Consider the following 22896-nt stretch of genomic DNA (forward strand, 5'->3'; position numbering starts at 1 on the left):
TTAGTATTTAGTACTGCTGTCAGTATTTGGAACATTTACCTTCCAAATCAAAGGAGGCGAAAGAAATTTTCAGATGAGAGAAGAGAGATTTCTGAGGAGGGGAGAAAACAATTCTCTAATTTATGTTGAAAGTAATAAATAATAATTAATTTCATATTTAAAAGATTATTATTAAACATTTAATGACCAATTTGTATATTTTAAAAAATGATAAAATATAAAAAAACAATCCCCCAGTTATAATTAAGGTACCTATTTCGCATTTTTTTTATGAAAATTAATGGCTCTTAAATATGTTATCAACGATTCCCGATTCAACCATCGTCTATTTTCGAGAGAAATCTCAAAAATATCTACTTTACAATGCATTCTCATTGGGAAAAAGCCTAGACAGAATATCCCATTCTCAATCATTAAATAAAATATCGAATGGAAACCGATTTCACCAATTTTTATTTTACATGAAAGTTCGTGACTCCTAGATACGTCATCAAGGATCGTCTTGTACAGGAATATGAAACTCGAGCAGAAGCTCTAACTTCAACAACAAGACAGATTTCGCCGATTTTCATCGTCAGTTAATCTGTCAGTTTGGAAACATAGCTAAACGGTCAAAATACTCAAATACTATGCAATTATAAGTTAAAATATCGTTGTCGAAAAAATAAATTTGTAAAAAAATACAAATTGTATAAATTATAAAATGTTAGAACTACAATTGTGATCACATTGAAATATTAAAATCAATAATTAATAAATTAAAATATGATTAAGTATTTATTTGTAGGATATTGGAATAATCATTTAATTATTTATGCATATTTCACTTGAAAAGTCTTATAAATTGTAATTTTCTTATAAATTATAATTTTAATGTTATATTTGATTGAATTTTATTATTTTCTTTTAATTCACCATAATAATCAAAAGCTTTTATTAATAAATGTGGGAATCTTTAACAAATGCTAATGCTACTCTTTCTAGAATTTTATTACTTAAATCATATTTTGATGATACTTATATTAAAATTCTTTAATTAATTAAATTTATACATTTACAAAATTCCTGAAATAAAAAGGAATAATTTAAAATAAATCACTTCCATGTTGATTAAGTTCAAAATGTTTTGAATTACAGGACTAAATTTATGAGCTACGAAAAGAGGAACTTCAAAATGTACATTACCTGAAGCTATTAAGGTTTTAACCGCCATTGACGGCAGATAATCGACTGTCGTAATGATAATTTATGAAGGGCTGTGGTTAGTATTTCATAACTTTGCTCAAAAACTTTTATCTGACAAAAATCCTCAAAAAAAAAAAAAAAAAAAAAAAAAACTTTTGAAAAAAAAATTGCAAAACAAGATTTTTTTTAATGATTTTTATCACGTAGAAGACTTTCCATAAAATGATTTCATTAAATAAATGCTATCTTAATCATTCATGAACAGTCATTACGACATTATACATTCATGAATTTAACTAAAAATTAGACCCACATTTCAAACATCTAGCTTGTTGCTCTTTTGAGTTATGGCGTTCATATCCCACGAAAAAATAAACATACCGACAGTCAATCTCTCAATATATTATGCACAGCATATTGTACACATATACAATCCACGAACTAAATCTATATGCCAAACTTTATGCATTTAGCTGGCAGCGCGTTTCAATTGTCCATTTCAACAAGCAGATTTAATTCCTAAAATTTTCTCGGCTAAGTCCTAGAGACGGGTACCGCCAAGTTTGGTGCCAAATTTTAAAGCTAAAGTTGCCAATATGGCAACCCATCTACGCCTCCAATGTATGGCAACCCTGTGAAGAGAATGGGGTGATGTCGGTGATGTAATTATCAACTAATCAGGTATGAATTGACTTTGAATATCAACCAATTAGGTATAAGTGCAGCTTTTCGCGGGGAATTTCTAACTTCTACTGCTCCCCAAGTCTTGTAAAGTATTTTTTTCTTACTTTCTTCGATTTTTTTTTTTTTTTTTTTTTGTGGTGTAAAATGGCTGGTATGAATGTGACAAATGAGATTATTTTTTTTTATTATTATTATTTAGAACGTTTGGGAGCGAAAGCGTGTGTTGAATGGTGCATGAAAATGGGTTTAATTGCTGATGGACGGAAGTGTGGTGAATGCTGGCAGGATATGGTTTTAACAGAAAGGAAAGATCGGGGGGATGTGGTTAATTGGGTTTGTAGAAGGGAAGGGCATTATTGCAAATTAAGTATTCGGACTAATTCATGGTTTGAAAATTCTCGGATGAATCTGTCGAAGGTTTTATTGGCGACGGCCATGTGGGTGAAGGGTTGTACTGACTCATTTATAATGGAAGAGGCCGATATTGCCAGGCAAACCGGGACAGACTGGATGAGTTTTTGTAGGGAGGTGAGTGTTTGCATGCTTGTGAATGAAAGTGTTACACTTGGGGGGCCGGGTAAAATTGTTGAGATTGACGAATCAAAATTTGGAAAACGAAAGTATAATAAGAGAAAGAGGGTTGAGGGATTCGAACAGATGTTTTATGGCTGTGGTACCGGATCGAACAAGTGAAACTTTGATTTCGGTACTGAAAGAATGGGTTCTTCCGGGTTGCACAGTATTGTCTGACGGCTGGAAGGCGTACGATTGTCTTTCATCCGAGGCATTTGTGCACCTGACAGTTAATCATAGTCTTACATTCAAGGACCCGGATACAGGTGCCCACACGAATTCAATCGAGGGGACTTGGGGAGCATGTAAGCGATCTTTAAAAGGAGCAAGAAAAGTGAAAGACGGTATGGACGGCTATTTAGCAGAATACATTTGGAGGCGGTGTCACCGCTCCCGGGATAAATCGATCACCCGGCAGTTTTTTGAATCCATCATAAAAGTGTACCCGCCTGACAAAGAAATCGAAAAAGAGAAATAGCTGCCATACCGACGAAATTCACATCGTTAAATCGGGTGAGTTAAAAAAAAATGTATTGTTATTTTTGTGCATTTTTTTAAATTTAACATTGTTCAAATTGTGCATTTTTTTAAATTTAACATTGTTCAAATTATGCATTTTTTAAATTTAACATTGTTCAAATTGTGCTATTTTTAATTATTTTTAATTCTTTTTTTTTCTTTTTGTCTACTTCATGCCAAATTTTTCTCCTGCCATAGCCCCATAAACGCTGTAATCTTCAGAAAAAAATCTCTTGAAAATAGTCATAATATTGAGAAATACAATTCTGAAGATTACAGCGTCCGCTGAATTTGGCGGGAAATCGCCAAATGGTACCCGTTTCTAGAACTGTACCATTTTCTCGTATTTGGGAAATTTAAATCGAGGCTATAAATGAAAACGTAGAAGTCGAATTTTTCGGCGATTACAACTTTTCTTCCTCAACGGGCACGAGACGATTAAAACCTGTGGGAATGGTGGGAACAATCCAAGCTATACTGTCTTTGGTTATTGAACACCAATGAGTCGCCATTCGCCTTTTTAATTTTTTTTTTTTATTTATTTCGGATACACTCAAAGGCTGACACTCACAAGCACAAACGTGAAAACACTGGCACATCCACAGGATGGAGCCTTACTACCTCCCTTCATGTTCCTCGTCCTCTCTCTCTCTCTTTCCATTCTCCTTCCCGCCAAAAGGCACAGTTACATATCTACTCCTCCTTCTTTCAAGTGTTGGCTTTCTCCAAACAAAGGAGAAACCAAAGAATCCAAGCGGATTTAACATACCAATGGTGACGATTATTTTAGAAAAATCCAATGTCCCGGAGAAAACTTTTATGTTCATGTAAAAGTTCATGATGAAATGATCGCCAAAGTTAAAAAAAAAAAAAAAAAATTAAAAGGTGTTCACCATCCATCATCCTGGTCCCCAGTAATTTTCACGGGCATAAGTATAAAAATAATATGAAAAACATAGTACCTCAGAGATTTTCAATGACAGTAATAACAACTTATACACATGATTAACACATTAAGAATTTCTGACACAATGTTTCTAATTACACAAAGTGTTATCATTTGAAATAAACAATTAATGGCATTATTTACATCATAATATTATTTAAGTTCTATCGCAAAATTATTTTTTCGTTGTAAAAAGGATTCCGAATAGGGCAGTCCACATTTAAATTGTCTTTCCCTCTTTTATATTATATGGTGTAATTGTGAGCTTGCAATGTAAATGCCAAACGATGCAATCGTTGGTTAGTTCCGGCATTTTTCTTTAACCATTCCAGCGGATTGTGGTCAGTTTGTAAATGAAATTCGGTTTGAGCATCAATATAACCTTTAATAATATTTCTGCAGATGAGAATAGTTACTAGCTAAACGGTAATGATACCTCTTACATAAACCTTCGAAAAGACGCAAAACTTTTTCTCTTGTTGAGAAACGAAACTTCAAAGTAATTAAATACTTATAATAACAATAATCTCGAGGTAAGAACTATTTTTTTTTCTCTAGATGAGAAATAAAACTCAATCAGATTACATCCTATTCTCGGGATGATGATAACAATTTCTTTTTCTCAGAATAAGAAACGAAATTAAATCACAAATATCAGTATTCTCGGAATGAAAAAAAAAAATTTTTTTTTCGCCTTCCTCTCTGGCTGCGAAAAGAAATTTAATCACACATCAAATCTTCAGATAAGTCAAGTGATGGATAACGTAAAAGAGAACATACCTTTTACAGTTTCCCATCTTTGTTTCTGTAGATCTCGGTGGAACCTCCAGTTTTATATGTCTGTACTGTCTTGGATTATTAAAGAACAATAAGCCATTATTTGCCTTTTAAACTTTTTTTTTTTATTTCGGACGCAAATAAGCACAAATATGAAAACACTGACACATAAAGCAGTAAAATATATAGAGAATAATTAATCCGGGCGAACCTACGGGGGCCTGCTACCTCCCTTCAAGTTCCTTGTCCTCTCTCTCCACTCTCCTTCTCGCCAGAGGGCGCTATTGTTACAACGTCACAAACTGAAGAAGGATAAACCCACAGAGGAGAGAAATTCCTGTAAAGGACTGAATGATGGTGGTTAAAGGAGAGCCCGCTTCACTCAGAAGCTATCTCTTGTAGTGACGAGAAGTTGTAGCAAAGTAGCTTGGCTTTACATGAATGCCAGGGACTTTCTCACCATTCAATTCCTGTAAAGGATCTATCTCTCCTTCTCTGTGGGTAAATCAGTTTACATCAGTAGATGTAGTTGTGTTGAAGGCGTACGTCTCTTACCCAAAGATAACAGTTGTAGATCAGCTAAAAGTGTGTTAAGATTCTACTCTTATGTGTAGAGGTGCGTTCCTCCTCTCCTGTTACTGAACACAATGCCTATCATCTTGATCCTTTTTAATTACAAACGATATACGTTTTACAATGTTTTTGCCTTAACAGTTAATGTTTGAAGATTCATCTGTAAACTTGCATAGTTATCTCAAATGTATGGCATCTTTTGTTATTACAGAGCTGTAGCGATATGGGTCATTTTTTTAAAATCTTTACCAATAAAGGAGGGTGTGAATGCATAAGCCAAATCGTTTGATCCAGAGCTAAAATGTTGGCACAAATATGATATGAAGGATAAGACAGTGCACTTTAGAGTATTTTTTGTTTTAAAATTTTGATTAAATACTTAAATAAAATAAAAATTTAGTAAGATTTCCACTTTTTTTTCCTGCGTTAATTCTTCGAAATATTATTGCAAAAGAACTTTTTAAGAATATTTCAAACTTAAAATATATATATATATATATATATATATATATATATATATATATATATATATATATATATATATATATTTCTAACTTGACCTATTTAAAATAGAGCAATTTTATTTTTGGGCATTTTTATTTTTATTTATTTATTGCAGAGTTTTCAAAATTACTTTCATCTTTACAATGAAGTTCAAATCGTTTTCATTGTTCCATCAAATATTCAGTCACGTGATTTTTTTTACATTGTTATAAGTTAATCAAAAAAGCTCTATCTGCATGCATTATATGAACTATCAGAAAGTAAAGTTACAATACAATGAAGTACGAAGAAAAATTAAAAACATAAATTAATAGAGCAGTTTTATTTTTAATGGTGTTATGATGCCATGGGACTTAATTCCATTAAGGAGGTTCATGCATACAATTTAACAAAACAGGTGTAAGACTATTAAAATAACATGACTTTAATGTCTGTATATTTTATGCTTGAAAATATTTAATTGATAAAAATTAAGAACATTAAGTGATGTATTAGAATTACACACAGCCTATATTAGCAGCTAATCATCTATTTACCTTAGAAGGAAAAGTTTACAATAAATTGTTGGATTCATTCCCATTTCCTTACTTTTCAAATTATCACTTGAAAAAGAAATTCAGATTATATATCGCTTTTTATGCAAGAAAAAAAAATCCCCTCTTCTTTTTACCTATTTTTGCAAAACTGTATTCTCTCTTTTCCTAATTTTAAGGTTCAATATAAAGGTTTGCAAATTTTTAAAATAATCTAATTTTTATTTTACTTTGTTTTATTTATTTATTTTGTATGTAATGTTTATGCGGCCAACTTCAAGACAGGGAATAGCTTCTTTAATCAAATATTCATTACATAATGGAAAATGTAAAAATATACATTTTCATTTCAGAGAGCTTTGTAGAATTAACATTTAGATTTTATCAGACATATTTAACTAGTATTTATTAATCTCACCTGCCAATAAAAATCAATTTTATCAATTATCGCTTTAATAGAAAACTCAAAATATTCTTCACTTTTGTTAAATGATTTTAAGATCTTTCGAATATCACAAAAACTTTATATCCTAAATATATTGCTAAAAATGTATTTAGGGCATAAAATGATAATTTAAAATGTGTGATCTCATCTAAACCTGGAAATGTATTTAAATGCTTAAATTAAAAATAATTGATTTTTTTTTAGCTTATCATAAATAAACTTTTCGTGGAATCCATTATACAATTTTAATAAAAATTCAATAAATAAAAAAATAGGCGTTTATCTGTATATTGGAGTTCTAGTGGCAGACTGATTAACCTATCGCTGTCAATTCTGGCAAGCACATAAAGGTTAAAAGGTAAATTTCGAAGAATTTTTTTTCTAAAATTTTGATTAGAATTTTAATTACTTAAAAGATTTTGATATTTTACTGTTATTAAACTATTATAACAAAGAAATGAATTTCGCAGCAGCTAAAATTTAAAAAAAAAATCTCTTTAATTGTACCGATTCTTTTGCCATGCAATCCTTGTATAGCAACATTTTTTGTATATTTTTAATAATTTTTTTAAACAATTGCACCAATAATGCCCGATTAATAATGTGTTAATCTAAGTTTTTAACAATTTTTGTAAAAAAATAAATAATAATAAGCAGAAGAAAATAACAAATAGTATTCTGCCATAGATTAATCGCTCGTTTTCATTGTGAGCAAATAATACAATGTCTGAAAAATTATGATTCTCCATATTTTGTCTGTTAAAGCGAAAATTTAATGCACTTTATTATGCATGAATACATTTAAATTTTTTGAAAGGATATTCCAAGTAAAAGGAGTATTGATTTGCTTAAATAATTATAAACATAGCTTTATGGTAAAATCCTAGATGGGTCCACCTCTTGGCGACTTATTTGAAATCTCCCCAAGTTGACTACTATTTGAATAGTTGTTATTATTATTATTTTTCAATTAAAAAACGATACTTGAAGGCCAGAAATAATAATAATATAATAATTATATAAAATAAATATAATAAAAAAAAATCCGTCTAGGTTGATTATTTTTTAATAAAATAAAATAATAAATAAATAATAATAAAATTATAAATAAATAAAAAATACAATAAAAAATAAAATAAATTAATTAAAAATAAATAAAATCCGTCTAGATTGCCACATTGGCGACGTTATCGCCACTCGTTTGGCGAGAATTCAAAAAGACGCCAAGAGGTGGGCTGTGCTAGGATCCACCCTAGCTTTATTAACAATGAGCAGATTGGACGATTTTAGCAGTTAAATATTTACCCCATCCTAAAACACACACGGCTATACACTTCAATAAAAAGTTACAAATATGCGCTTTATAATTGTCACACCCACTAGGATATTGCTTTATAAACATTTCGGAAGAAAAGTAGCTTCAACAAAAGAAGATGAAAACATGAAATTACAAGTTCTACCCACATTTTAAAGTTGTCCATAAATGTATTGAACTAATATTTAATATTTCACCCATTTGTATAAAATAAATAAATAAATGTAAAATGATTAATAATAATCAGTCCAAAATTAACTGCTCACCATGAAAGGAGAGAGAGGAACGTGGCGGTCCATACTCAATTTCCCAGTTTCATTTTAACTAAAATAGATAAAGAATCAGTTATCTATACCTCTCGAATAACAAACTCGGAGACTGATGTATGTAATTGTTTCAAATTTCAGCAGATTTTTCTGTTGATTTATTTTGTGAGCTTCCTTTTTAATCGCGTTTCGTAGCTGAAAGAGTAATTTTTCTTTTTAGAGATATTTATCAAAGCAAGATGTCAGCAAAGATGAAGAACACTTCTTATTTTCAAGATTTTATTTTTATTATAAAAATAATTCATTTGGTATTAATACTTCAAATGAAATCGACACGGGATATTTTTCATTAAAATGATGTTGAGTGATGATAGTATAAAATATCAACCTAGTACCGATAAGTAGTTTAAAAAATAAACTATTATTTGATGAGATATTTGTAGATATAAAACTTGTTGTCATAAATCATCTCACAGAATAGAATAAATCAGCAAATTCGAAATCAAATATGTTAGTTTAGAATATGCAGTAATCTCAAATTTTTTTATAATATTTTGGATTTAGTTTTATTTACTAAATAAATAAGGAAGAAAGAATTAAAAAAACGCTGAAACGGCAACGCTAATATTTATCTGAATGACAACAAAAAAATTTGAAGGAAAAAAATGGATAGAAAGCAAGTAATGACTCAAAAATACAAAATTATTCCAAATTCATTTTAAAATATCGACAGTTTATATTTTGAACATTCATTTTATCATACTGGTCTGAATCATTTCGCGTAATAAAGAATGAAAAACGAAAAATAGAAGCTTTCTAAATAATTATGTTTTTTTTTGTTTTGGAATTGGCTTAATTCAGACAGTTTTATTAGCACAAAATGTTTTAGCAACATTGTTCGATATCTACAAGACATTCAGAAGATCTAACAATGTCGCGGGAATATCGTAAAATATCATGTGCTAATAGGGAGATTAAAGTTCCGTTTCCAAAATAAACAATGGTTATTTGGAACAAAATATGTGTTCAGATGAAGCCTTAGCCAACATCCATTTTTCAGCTCTTTGCAAAATCTAGGCGGAAATGCTTGATTTACTACGCTTCATACAGTTAGAACTAAATACCTTACATTGTGATGATATTGTCTGGCATTCAGAAGATCAAATAATATTGTGGAGATAAAGCGAAATATCTTTGCTAATAGGGCAAGCTATAATAGAACAGGACGAATCTTCTATGAAATCGGTTTCAAACCTGAAAATATTCAGGTAAAAAGCCGAAATCTTACTCAAGAGCGGCATTGCTTTTAAAATATCTTTCAACTCAGAAAAATAAAAAATATAATTTGAAAATATTTCTTGCAGAACTCATGGATTGAAAGAACAAAGAAAAGCCACTATCTCAAAGTACGTTATATGCATGCTTGCAAGATATAAATCAGATTAACCATTAAAAAACAAACTTTCCTCTTAATCCGAAGCACAAGTAAATGCTGCAATTCGCCTGTTAAAGAGGAACAAGTCATTTGAGATTCTAAGAATGATGCATGATTGTGGATACGATAATTATCTATAAAAACTACTTACCTTTTTTGACTACATGCATTCAGTAGTAATTCGAATCTTTACAGAATGATAGTAAAGGGCCAAAATCCACCTCAATTATATCACAGCCTGGTTGTCACTATTGTATGGTGCCTTTTCTAATCAAGCTTGCAAATGTGCAAATAATAATAGTTTATTTTATGAATACAACATATAATATACATAATGAACAGAAATGTGCATCAGACACAAACACATAAAATCCAACGCATCACATGTCCGTCTTTCATGTGTTCTGCTTGATTATTGTTACTCAGGCTTGCAAGTTTGCAAATAATTCTAGTTTATTTTGTGAACATAAGCGAAACGTTAAAATGAGCATAAGACACAGACACATATAAGATCCGACGCGTCAAGCCATGTGCCACAATAGCGAACACTCATCAATTTCATTTAATCATAATAGTTGTTGTTTCTTATGGCACTTGTCATAGATAGGCCCTCTGACAAAGTCGGCAATTGTAAGCCGAGATAGAGAGCATGTCTTGTTTTAGTAGCGCCATCTACTGCCAAGAGTATGTCTTAGCTACTCATGCGCCACGTTCGCTTAGCGCCACATGCACAAACTCCTTTTACAGGGGGCGCATTCACACATCTCACAGAAGAAGAACAACCATGCCCGACCCGAGACGGCCAGATCATGGGAAAGACGCTCTACCCTTATGCCAAGAAGCTGGCACTCATTATAGTTAATTAAGCCAAAGAAAACTTAAAGCAAAAAGCAGAATATTGGATGGAAATCGCTTATAAACAAAAGAAAAGCTAAGTGATTGACAACATTTGTGTGCGCTTTCAAGAGTCACAATGCAACAACTAAAAGCACTATGCAACTAAAGATCATTCCTGCTCTCTACAAATACTAACTCATTAACAGCCAATGAAAAACAATTATTTGATTTTCAGAGTAAAACTGAAAATAACCAAAGGGAGTGGTCTTCAGAAACCTCGTAATGCTGGATCTATCTTTCAATATAAAAATTGTGGACCTTGAATAAGGGATTGAACACCATGAGTGTTGAAATGTTTATTTTTCGGAACATATGAGTGTTTTATGCCTTCTGAGTGTATTGAAGAAAAACTTTGAATACATTTTTGTCAACCAATTGAATCCAGATTTTGACACAGTATTACAATTATAACATCAAGAGCACATGTCAAATGTTATTTATCTTAATCGCTCCTTTCTTGAAATACCACATTAACATATATGCAAATGTACAAACCTACGAACTGCTAACCCGTATACGGATTTCGTTCAAAGTTTGATGCAGATGTACACTTTAGATGCCAAAACTGCGTACTAAATTTCATATAACTTTTTACATTTCATATACTCTAGGTGAAATCTACCTACAAATAAATTTCATTCAATTTGATAGAAATTTACAATTTTGATAGGAAGACTGCATAACAAATTTCATCCGTCTAGCTTCAACCGTCCGTCAGAATCTGGTCGATTTTTTTTTTTTTTTACGAGCTTGAGTGATTTCTTTAAAACTTTCTCGCATACTCTCTAATAAAGATGAATTTGCGTTTTAGACACGTTTTTTTCCCCTACCGTTTGAAATCAAAACTTGACACAGAACTACAATTGCAATCACAAAATCACATATTAAATTAGATATATTGAAATCATTGCGTTTTTGAGTTATCTTTTTTACATGCTTCTGAAAATACAAATCGACAGACATTCAATCTTTATTGAATTTTGTTCAAAATTTGAGAGGTGCCTACACTGTAGATGTTAAATCTGTGTACCGAATTTCATTCGTCTAGCTCTGTTCGTTTTGTAGTTATTGTATTAACTTACATTCAAACAACTGGACAGATAGACTTCCTCTGAATAGATTTTGTGCTCTCATGCTGACAATGTCACATTGTTGCCATAGGATGATAACAAACTGGTACGTCAAAATTTTGTGAGATGGCACTATATGGCATTATCGGAATATGAATACGTTTCAGCTCACATCCAATAGCAACAATACAATTATTGTATTAACCTATTCGAATAACATGTTAAACTAAGAGCATTCATGATTTTTTTTATTTATTTAAATGACCAGTTTATATGTAGGTAAGATTGAAAAATATTCACATTAGTCAGTATGAGATTCATATGTAAATCCCTCCCCCCCAAAAAAATTCTAAGCTTGGTTTTTCTGGTACTATACAATTCATTAATCGTGTTCTGCAAAATTGGTTTTCTAATTTCATTTACTCGAATAATTTGGTTTAGCTTTTATGTATATTTCAGTAGTAATTAGTGGCATATTTTCAATTTAGTAGGTCAATTATATTCCCCCTCCAAGGCTAAACCCAAAATATCCCATTGCTTTGTCTACAGAATCAATACTACATCATTCAAACTGTTACTAAATAACTTTCAATAGTTTCATTTCAACCACTAACCATATTTTTAAATCTAACTGTTGCCCCGTCAATTTTTTTTCTTCAATTTACTACGTATATATAAACATTGGAACCTCACTTAATGAACATTATTTGTACTCGAATCTTATTTCTAATGAAAAACATTTCTTTTTTAAAGGAATCTTTGCAACTCTATAAGTTCTTCAGTAGTTCTAGTTACATCTTTCCACAAGCTTGTCAATGACATTGGCATCTACCTCTAGCTCAATAATCTTGGCCAGATTTAATGCCTTGATTAAGGCTCTACAGCCACATTTGACAATGCTATTAGACTAAAACTTCTTCAATGAAAACATAAAGATTCTTTTCAAACATGTGTTCAGTACAGACAGATAAAGTCAATCCAGTTTACGATGCTTCTTCCTTGCCACTCATTCTGCAAAACATCACTCACCAAGCAAGTCACATTTTTGCATTTTGATTCATTCATCATGCGAATCACTCATTAGGAAAGATACTCACTAAGCGAGGTCCAACTGCATAGAAAAAACGTTTAATATTTATTTACAAAAGAAAAAAAAAATGTACCAATGATTTCCTAAAAAATAAATAAATAAAAGTAGAGAAATGTAATACAGTTGAATTTAATTTTACTTCACAGTTATCTTATTCTTGGTGTTTTTAAAATAAATTCAAAAAGAATTATGATTTAAATTAATACTAATTAAGCTAGACATTAATCAATTAATGTTGAATCATAAAGCACAGTGCAAGAAACATAAAACTATATTTTCATTATATTAAATTTTTTACAATACTATTTAGCAAGTTTCTAGAGAATCCATCATTATTATTTTCTCCTGCACTGTTAATATTGATAATTTTACCTAGATAAATTTGATTTTGTCATTTCCTTACACAAATTTATTTATTTCCTTATATTATACTGCCTTTTAATACAGATTTTATACTTGCATTCTATTATATATTCAGTCATACAAAACCAAATCAAATTTCAAAATATTAAGCAATTAATGTGTGTTGAATAGAGTTATAGTTCATGTATTATTTTTTTCATAACATCCATAAAATAAAATCCTTTACTGGTTAAAAAATCATTTATTATATTTAATGCTTTACATATCACCAAGTGCATTAAAAAAGCTCTAAATGTACAGCCATTAAGTTTGGACAGTTAAAGAAAACACATTCTAAAGCAGAACTCTGCAAAATAGTTCTCGTTTGAATCATTTTATTTTATATTATTAAAGACATATGCCAAATAACCATTTTTTAACCCTTTATTTGGCATGGTTGTTCAGAAGCAACATGTGTTTTCATTGGCTCTTATAGGAGATCTATAATTCCAAATGCTTTACTTGGGTAATGTAAGCATGCTTTTGTACAAATATTTCTGGGTAACAATTAAAATTAATTTAAATAAATGAGTTATTTAATTAGAAAAATTTCTAAGAAGGCATAAATATATCATAAATATCTTACTTAGAATGTGCATTCAAAAAAGAATTTTTTACAACACATTTTTAAAATTTGCCAATTAAAGGGTTAAAATTCAAACATAAGTCTGAAAAGGGAGTTTGTGATCATAGTTAAAAAAAAGAAAAAGACAAAAAATTATTTTTTGATTATCTTTTAATAATGAACAAAACATAAAATATGCAAGTGAAAAAAAGATAATCCCTCTGACCAAAAATACATTTCAAAAAAATATAAAAGATAAGTATAAATAATTTTGTAACCAAGGCATCTCTTATTTATCTGTCAATAAGAGTTAAATAATAGGTGATAGTATAAGTTAGAAATTTTGAATAAAGAAAATACAATTTTAATTAATACAACCATAAAAATACTCTGATACCAGAATAAAAAATAGTACACAATAATAAGTAGCAAATTAAAATAATAAAATGAAATTTTTCTAGATTTTTTTGTATTATTAAAGTAAAATTTTATCTTGAACAGACAGCTATCAGGAAATTTAGTATATTGTGAAGGTCCAAGACAAAGTCAAATTTCACTTGACATGAAATTAATTAATATTTTAAAGTATGTTTAAATATGCCGTTTGTAAACTTAGAACTTATATTACAATCGCTTACAAATGTATACCATAAATTCAGAAAAAGTTTTAAACTGAGAGAGTAAATATATATATATATATTCTTATTTTTATGAACAGGTTAATGAGGTAGGTTCAGGAGTCATGGAAATAACTCATAATAGGACAAAGAAATGAGATAAAGAATTATAAAATGAAACAAATACATAATAATTATTTACAAGCTTATTTATTTCATCAACTTTTCCAGAAATTAGGATTTTGCTGCAGACGCCTCTGAAAGTTCACATACCACTGCTGCACCGTACTGATGGGTATATAATTTTCTGATGTGCCAGGGGGAATCTGATTTGGTGTAATAGCAAAGGAACAAATGTAATTCACAAAATTCTCCAACATTTTGGTAGTGAATTCCATGAAAGAATCCACATTGGACGGATTGCTGGCCGTAACAGGAGTCTGTAATTCCAATTGCTGCAGAGGTTCAATGGATATGCCCAATTGTGCCACATGCGAAATAGGCTGCACACCAAATGGAGTAGTTATAGAGTCATCTAAAAATAGAAAAGTAGCAGATATAAGTACTTTTTCCACTTTAAGCTTTTAATAAATATTTTTTTATATTATGGGAACATTTTACTGAGTGATTCTAAAATCATGAGATAAATTTTAACAGTTAGTCAGGATCCTGAAACAATACTTTGAATATAGAACATAAGATTAAAACCACAAAAAGTGATTGCTACATGGAGGTCATAGTTAATTAAGATAAGAAATTACTAAATAAAAGGTGCAACACAGGGTTAATGGAATACAAATATTCAATAGTGCAACAACACAATTGCATTAAAAATATAACTCTGTAATAGCAAAGCAAACAAACATGATAGAGACAATTGGGCATAGTATATATTAACAAACTTTAAAATATTTATATTAAAATTTCAAACAACATGCTGCCTGAAATTGTATGTGTTTTACATGTTGTTATTTATGTAAAAGTCTATTGCATTCTAGCAAATTTAATTCTCAAATGTACACATTATCTTGTGTATCAATTTCTTATATTTGATTCATTGGCAAAGAGTCTCCCTTAGAAGTTCTGTTTTGTAAAAGTTCTACGATAAAAATAATATATTTCTGTATGCCTACTCTATCCTTAAAATAAGTCTCATGATTTTAGAATCACCTACTGTATAACAATATATAAAATGCAACAAATAAAAAGGAGACTACAGTTATTTCTAAAGTATGATTTGATTACAATTCCTGTGTAACATAATTGTACATAAGCGACAATAGATTCAGAGAAGAAACTGCTGGATCTTTGACGAATCCATATGATTTTTTGCACTTCTTGTCACAAGCAAAACATTGATGATTCAATGATTTGCTTAAAGTGCTGAAGATATGGGAGGCATATGGGAAGATATAAGATGGATGCCTGAATACTTTCTACCAAATGCTTTTTCAGAAGGAAGTATTCAAATATACAAAGTTTGGCAATCCATCAGTATGGACTGCAAATCCTTATCTTCTTTTAAAATTGTTTTAGAATTACATATCACTTTCAAGAACTTATCCTGTCACTTGTTTTGGAGACATATGAAGGCTTAGGGCAGCCATCATTGAATTTCACTTTTTTCCAAATATTCCCAGCTTTTTAACACATTTGTCTGACTTTTTTTCGGAAGCATTCAATATCCTTAGAATGAGGTTACTTTATTTTATTTTTTATTTATTCCATGAAAAGTTGGTAACTATGTGAAAAAATGTTCGACTCTTTTAACTAAAATCAGTGTAAAATCAGACTAAATGTTCGGGAAACAAAATAAAAAACATCATTTTCATGGATTGGATTTCAAATGAGCTTCAATTGTGCAAACACTTTTCTTTTATAGCAAATATATTAATAATACTAGAAGATGCATGCTCTTCTAGGCTGACTTTTAGTCAATCAACCTCAGATTGTTTGTCAGATTTACTCATGAAAGATGCAATATAAAAACACAAGCACATTGATAGAGTACATAATGATGCAATGATTCATTTCCTTCTAGTGGGATTTTTCCTATTTATACTATTTAATCAATATACAAAGTGAAGCTGATCAATAATTCTATTAAAAGAAAAAAAAAATCATTTACAAAAACAAAAATGAAAACACTGCATCAAAATACAATTATTCAATGATAGCAAAATGCATTAATTTTCAGTCCATCAGCTATAGTAAAAAAATCACTTGCATACTGGCAGAATGGAACACACAGAAGAGAGTGAAAAAAAATAGTGATTATCATCAAATTTTTTTACTGCATAACAAGAAAATTGTTTTAGAGATATAAATTTAAAAAAAAAAGATAGTTTCAATGAATTTTGTAAATTTTTGTAACAACTGGAACATTTAAGAAAAACACATAAAATATTCATTAAAAAATAATCCAATGGGTTAACACTAACATATTAAAAAAACAATTTCACTTCAGAGCACTGATTTTTTTTTAACTCAGTAATTTCTATAGAGAATATATATATATATATATGTATGTATTAGAATACTGGATGAAAACTGAGACTTAATGATAAACAATAATAATTAAAAAAAATTTCTTAGATAACAGCGCCCAGTGTGAAGTCACACAAGTTTGATAATTTCTAAAACACTAATAAAAGTAGATTTTTCACTAAGCAAAATACAACACAGAAAATCTCCATTTGAAATATCTTATTCAAATTTTGCAAATACTGTAATTACTTTTTCTTCTGGTTTCTTTTTATTTATCTATTCCAATAAACAATTATTTGATTTTCAAAAGTATATGTACATTTGAGTTTGTCAGTTAAAGGAAAAAAGCATTGTACAGATCTATATATATAGGAAGAGTTTTAAAACCTCAGAGCCTTATTAAAACTTACTACAAATGTATACAATAAGAAAGAGAGAGCATAAAAGGAAATTGGATGATGCCACTTCTGCCATTTTTCATATTTAATTGAACATATTTTCATAATTAAAAATTCATATTCATGTGATGAATAAGCAGCACTATTAATGCTAACATTATTAAACAGAACAGTATGTTATGTTATATATACATATGTAAACAATAAACAATATCCAACAAAATGTAAACAATATCAGGAAGGATTCAAAAGTTATTTCAATTCAAAGTTGCAAGTCAATTTAAACCGACCAGTATTTTAGCAGATTAATAAAGAAATAAAATCATAACATACATACCTGATTTTAGCTTTGATATTTTGAATATGGCACTTGGTTTGGCATTGGAAATAAAACCCAACAGCTGCCATGATGGAGCTGCATTAGGGTCAGGCCAACTGAAGTACACTGTAACAGAATGCACTTCATTTATAATTTGGCTCAATAAAAATTTAGATAGAAATAAAGCTTATTATTTCAAAAACAACAAATTCAAATCAGTAATCCTATCTTGTTTCTAGAAATGCAAACAAGCACACAGTAAAGATACCTCTTAATTAGTAAATGGCAAATAGCTGTTGTAAGAAATTTTTTTAGGTGCACATACTAAGAAAGTCGGGTATATATGATATATTTAAATTTTCTTAGAAATTTATTTTAATTATTACCCAGAAATATATGTATAAAGATATGCTTACAATATCCATGTGAAGTATTTGGAGTTGTAGATTTGCCATAAGAGTCAATGAAAACACATGTTGCTGAGCAACTATGCCAAATAAAAGATTAAGCAGAAGTCAAACAAGAAGAATATTCCACAACCCTCAGCATTCCTTTTCACCACATTTGGCAGTTGTTATCAAGTAACATTGGAATTAATACATTCCCTTCTATATATATGGCAGATCTTTGCTGAAATCAAATCTTTTATATTCATCTCTTTAATTTTAAAATCATCATCAGATCAACATCACTCACCACTTACTATTCATATATATTTCATATGGACTTGCAAACTGTGGTATTACTTTCAACCACTTTTCAAACAAATACATCTAAATCTCAATGAAATATAATTATATCTCAATCAAATATAATTGATATGATATTTTCTCTTAGTAAATTCATTTATATACAAAATTTTATTAAAATTCTAGAATTGAATTTGCATAAAAATTAATGTATTTGTAAGGATTAAAAAAAAACATCATTTCTTCAACAAAGTAAAAAATATTTATATATATTTGTATTTCCTGTCGACTGCAAAAGAATATTCTGATTCTACAAATAATTTGGTGAAGAACACTTTTAAATTTTATCTTCTGGATAGACAATGCAAATCTGAATGTGTCTTTGATTAATCTACAAAAGTTTACACTCATTTTATATTGATAAAAGGCATTTTGTGCTATTAAACTGGCCAAAAGCATATCACTTAAAAATATTTAATGTGCTTCTTGTTGCAAATACACAGTTTATCCCACAGAAAGTTGGAGTTTTGCGTAGAATTGGCTTTGTACAAAAAAGTATCTTTGAAAAGAAAAAAAAAAAAATCTTATGCACTCAGTGCAGCAAACATGAGGGAGCAATGAATCCAGCAGACATTCACTGACACCTTGAGAAATTCAAGGAGGAGACAGCAAGAATTTTTAAATTACTTAATTGAGAATTAGCAAAGTGTTAAGAATGACCTTTCAGACCATACATGTTTTGTAATCATCCTGTACCAGAAAACAGTTAATTTTCATAAACCTTACAAATCATAACACTCCATTAGGCTTAGACAATGTCTCAGATTGATTGGAGTACTAACTGTTTATGCTTGAAATCTCATGCCAATTATTTGTGGAACTTTTAACAATTTGCATGGTACAGGGATTAACAAATTTATAAGTCACAAATAGGACTAGATTTGCATAATAAATAAAACTCATCAAAGTCCAAATCTAGAAGCAATATGACATTCCACTACAGCCTAAGAACTACTTCAAGTCTCATTGGCAATTGAAGTCAAAGTCAACACAAATTGATCACAGAGGAATAACACAAAATGTGCTTTTACAAATGTGTGCTATAGTTCTAAAATACAAATTCACCTTTATTAGAGAAAGGTTTGAGAAGATTACTGCTGCTGATTCAAAAATGTTTTATATCAAATTTTCTATATCATTATATTGTTGCCCACAAATTCAAACTAATTTCATTATTTTTATCAAGTGTTAGATGAATGACTCTTTTCCCTTCCTTTTATGAAAACTAAAACAGAAGGATTCTGTATAATATCTGTGTCCTTTTCACATATAAAAAATTGGTTACGTTATTGCCTAAATTTGAAGGTAAATGAACCAGAAAATTACATTTTCAGTAGTGCAACTATATCATGGAATTAGTCTGCTTTAGGAAAGCTCATGTTCAAAATCATCAGAATGCATTTAAATACTATTTAAAAAAAAGTTTTTATGTCTGATAATTTAAAAATAGTTTGTGTCCCATGACATGAAGACATGTCTAAGAGTTTTGATAGAATAAAACCAATTATCCTGCAAATAACTATAATTTTGCCATAATTTTGAAATAATAAAATAAAAATAATAATATATACCTGATCCTCCAAAGCCATCAGGAAACGGTTGAGCACCAGTTAAAAAAACCACTAAGTGATTTACATTATCAGCATCTACTATATTTGTTACAAACTTGGTAGTATCTAGAGTTTGAAAATCTGTCTGAACCTGAAAGAACAAAGGAAAATAATTTTACATGAAGAAAATTTTAACTTACATTAATATTATGCACAAAAATTAAAAAGATATCAATAAAGCTCTTTACACTTCTTCTAGAGCAAAATGCCTGTGCAATAAATTTCTATTTGAAAGGAGAAATAAAATACTTTATTGATTATCACACAATCAAATTGATTCATATATGAAAATCATTGATAATTCTTTAATTTTTAACTCGTTGATATATATCAGAATGTCATATTCAGGCACCCCAATCACAGTTTTGCAAAATGTCAAAAATTTTGAAAGCAAAATGAATAAATTACAAATAATTATTACCAATATTTTTGCTTTGAAGGAAAAATATCATAATTTTATTAAATAAAACTTGAAGATTTACTGGATGAATATAAATATAATCACTATATTACTAAGAAATTAAAATTAGTTATTGGTTATATAAGAATAAAGTGTTTCAATCAGGGAAGGGTTGCCAATGAGAATGCAAGAGGATAACTACAAGCATATCCAATGCAAATGTCACATATTAATTGAATAATTAATTTCATTTATTATAATATTTGTTGATTTCTATGATTACTTACTCTAATTACAAGCTTTATCAGTGATGTTGTGCAATACAAGATTCTATTAATGAAGAAAAGTAAATTTATATATCAATTTACAGATTCTTAATAAGGTTATGCATTATTTTTAATGGTCATATTGATATGAATCCAATTTGCAGAATTAGTCAAAATATGTTAAGAACAGAATTTAGCTAATAAATAGATAACTACACTGTCACAAAAATTGTTCAATCAAAAGTAGAAACAAACATTTGGAACCTATTCTTGTGCATGCAGATACTATCTAGTCATTAATATGCTACAGTACAAAAGAGACAATTCCTTTTCTTTCTATATCAGCAAAAATTTTTTAACTCATATTCTCACTTATTAACTAAGTAGACAGTACATGTAACAATAATTTAAGTTACTGTTACATGAACCTTACAATTTTGCTCAAATTGAAGTTAAAATTTACAATCCTCAGGTTACAGTGATTTAATTTCACCATAACATATAATAAACATAAGACAAACATGCCAAAACTGTCAGATAACCTTGATTAGCTATTTGTGCAAACAATTATTTTAGTCAAAAAATCATTAACTGTAAAAAGTAGGTTTTTTAATATTCATTTTAAAGTTTATTAATGAATTTTGACCATTAAAACTACTTCTGAATAATTTGAATAGGACTTCTAAAAATTATTTCCCAACATAAATGAATTTTTTGGAATATATATGTAAATAAAAAAAAGATTACTAAATGTTAATTTTAATGTATATGGCAGCTGAATTAATAATCTAAATAGATACCAAAAATTACAACATTAGAACTTAACTTTATTTCTTGTGATTTTTTTTTCTAAAGCTAGGGCTTAGCGACGCAAAAGCCCTGTCCTGTGGGAAGATTCCTTTCGCATATGCTCCGTCCTGAGAGAATGTCTAGAATAGACATCCTTCTCGAAAGGGTAAAAGACCACAGCAGACCTATTCAAATTAATGTCTGTTTAGTGCTTCTTCTTGCTGTGATCAAACTAGCTGCTGGAGAATTTTCCCCCAAACTGAAACACAAACTTCTAGATATATACTGGAAATAAGTATTCAAAAATTATTTTTACCATCAGACATGCTACATTTCGACTAAATGAAGAACCCTTATTTCCTTAGCAATATATGCTATTTATATATATGCTAGATAGCAATATATGCTAGACAAAGATTGTTTTAATTAGATTGACACAAAAAAAATATTGCTTTTGTAATGTTCACAAAATCTCTGCCTAGGAATCAATAGATTTTAATTATATGAAATAATATCAACTAAATAAAATTAATTCTTGAAAAAATTCAATCTTTGGGGAGTTATGAATCAACCACATGCCACTAGCAAACATAGTCAATAGATTAACATAACATATTTGGTAATTTTTTAGCATTTAATCGCTGATTGCAATAAATATGACAATTTGGAATTAATAGGTGGTATGAGGAGGTTAATGCACAGGTACTAAGTAGAAGCAATGTATTTTAAATTTAACTATGTTATATTTGCATTTATATATCAAGACACAATAATGACACGTGTAAGTTAAAAAAAAATATATATATTATATTGTTTGTGTTGAACTAATCTGGAACATTATGAAGATATGTAAATATGCCACTTTATTATTTACAAAGAATGTCAAATCATTTGGGCAAATTCAATATTATGTAAAACATAACATTTTAATAGCAATACAAATTGTAAAATTAAGATAAAACAAGAAGAGATCGTGATCATTATATGACTTCGCGTTTGTCCCAAGATCGGGGAGGGGGGGATACACATTAGCATCGAATATCCGTTTTTATCGGACTTAAAACGGTAGTATGAAAAGAAACTTTTAGCAACGCTTGAGACGGTTACACAATTTAGTAGCAAAGTTCATTAAAGAAGTATGTTTTAAGTTTAACGAATGAGCAAAGCAGACATTCTAATATGTTAAAAAGTTAATTTTACCAGTCTACCGGAAACAAGTACAGCAAACATGGGTGCGGCCATGTTGATTAAATAAGTTCTTTAAACTGTCTCGATTAAATAATAAATCAGAAACGAAAAACGTTAATAACTTTAACACTGTGGAACTCGTAAACAAAACGCTTGAGCATGCTTTAGCGTCAATTCACTTCACCTTGAAAAATAATTAATTTACAACTGACACTTCAATGGGAAAAAATTCTAAACAACGACAAAGAAGAAATTTTAAATCATTTGAGATTGAAAAACTTCTGTAATTTAAAT

General features: G+C 29.4%; 2 protein-coding genes across 5 annotated transcripts in view; both read right to left on the bottom strand.

The window, feature by feature from the left end:
* LOC129974875 (techylectin-5A-like) overlaps nt 1–8367 on the bottom strand; it is a 29307-nt gene extending 20940 nt beyond the window's left edge. For 2 of the 4 annotated variants that reach the window (XM_056087646.1, XM_056087644.1), the window contains exon 1: nt 4688–5641. In XM_056087646.1, coding sequence (XP_055943621.1) covers nt 4688–4704 — 17 coding nt within the window. In that variant the 5' untranslated portion in view covers nt 4705–5641. Of the gene's footprint in view, nt 1–4687; nt 5642–8320 lie in introns of those variants that run through there. The other 2 variants (XM_056087647.1, XM_056087645.1) reach the window with 2 other exon arrangements.
* Nucleotides 8368–13396: 5029 nt separating this feature from the next.
* Nucleotides 13397–22773, bottom strand: LOC129976433 (protein OPI10 homolog). Its single transcript, XM_056090000.1, has 4 exons — nt 22615–22773; nt 19921–20050; nt 17619–17726; nt 13397–14931 (listed from the first exon to the last, which is right to left on the bottom strand). Exons 1-4 carry the CDS (start codon nt 22654–22656, stop codon nt 14615–14617), a joined length of 597 nt encoding a protein of 198 aa, XP_055945975.1. The 5' UTR covers nt 22657–22773; the 3' UTR covers nt 13397–14614.
* Nucleotides 22774–22896: the final 123 nt, after the last annotated feature.

Source organism: Argiope bruennichi, chromosome 7 (genome assembly GCF_947563725.1).
Source record: "Argiope bruennichi chromosome 7, qqArgBrue1.1, whole genome shotgun sequence".
Taxonomy (NCBI): Eukaryota; Metazoa; Arthropoda; class Arachnida; order Araneae; family Araneidae; genus Argiope; species Argiope bruennichi.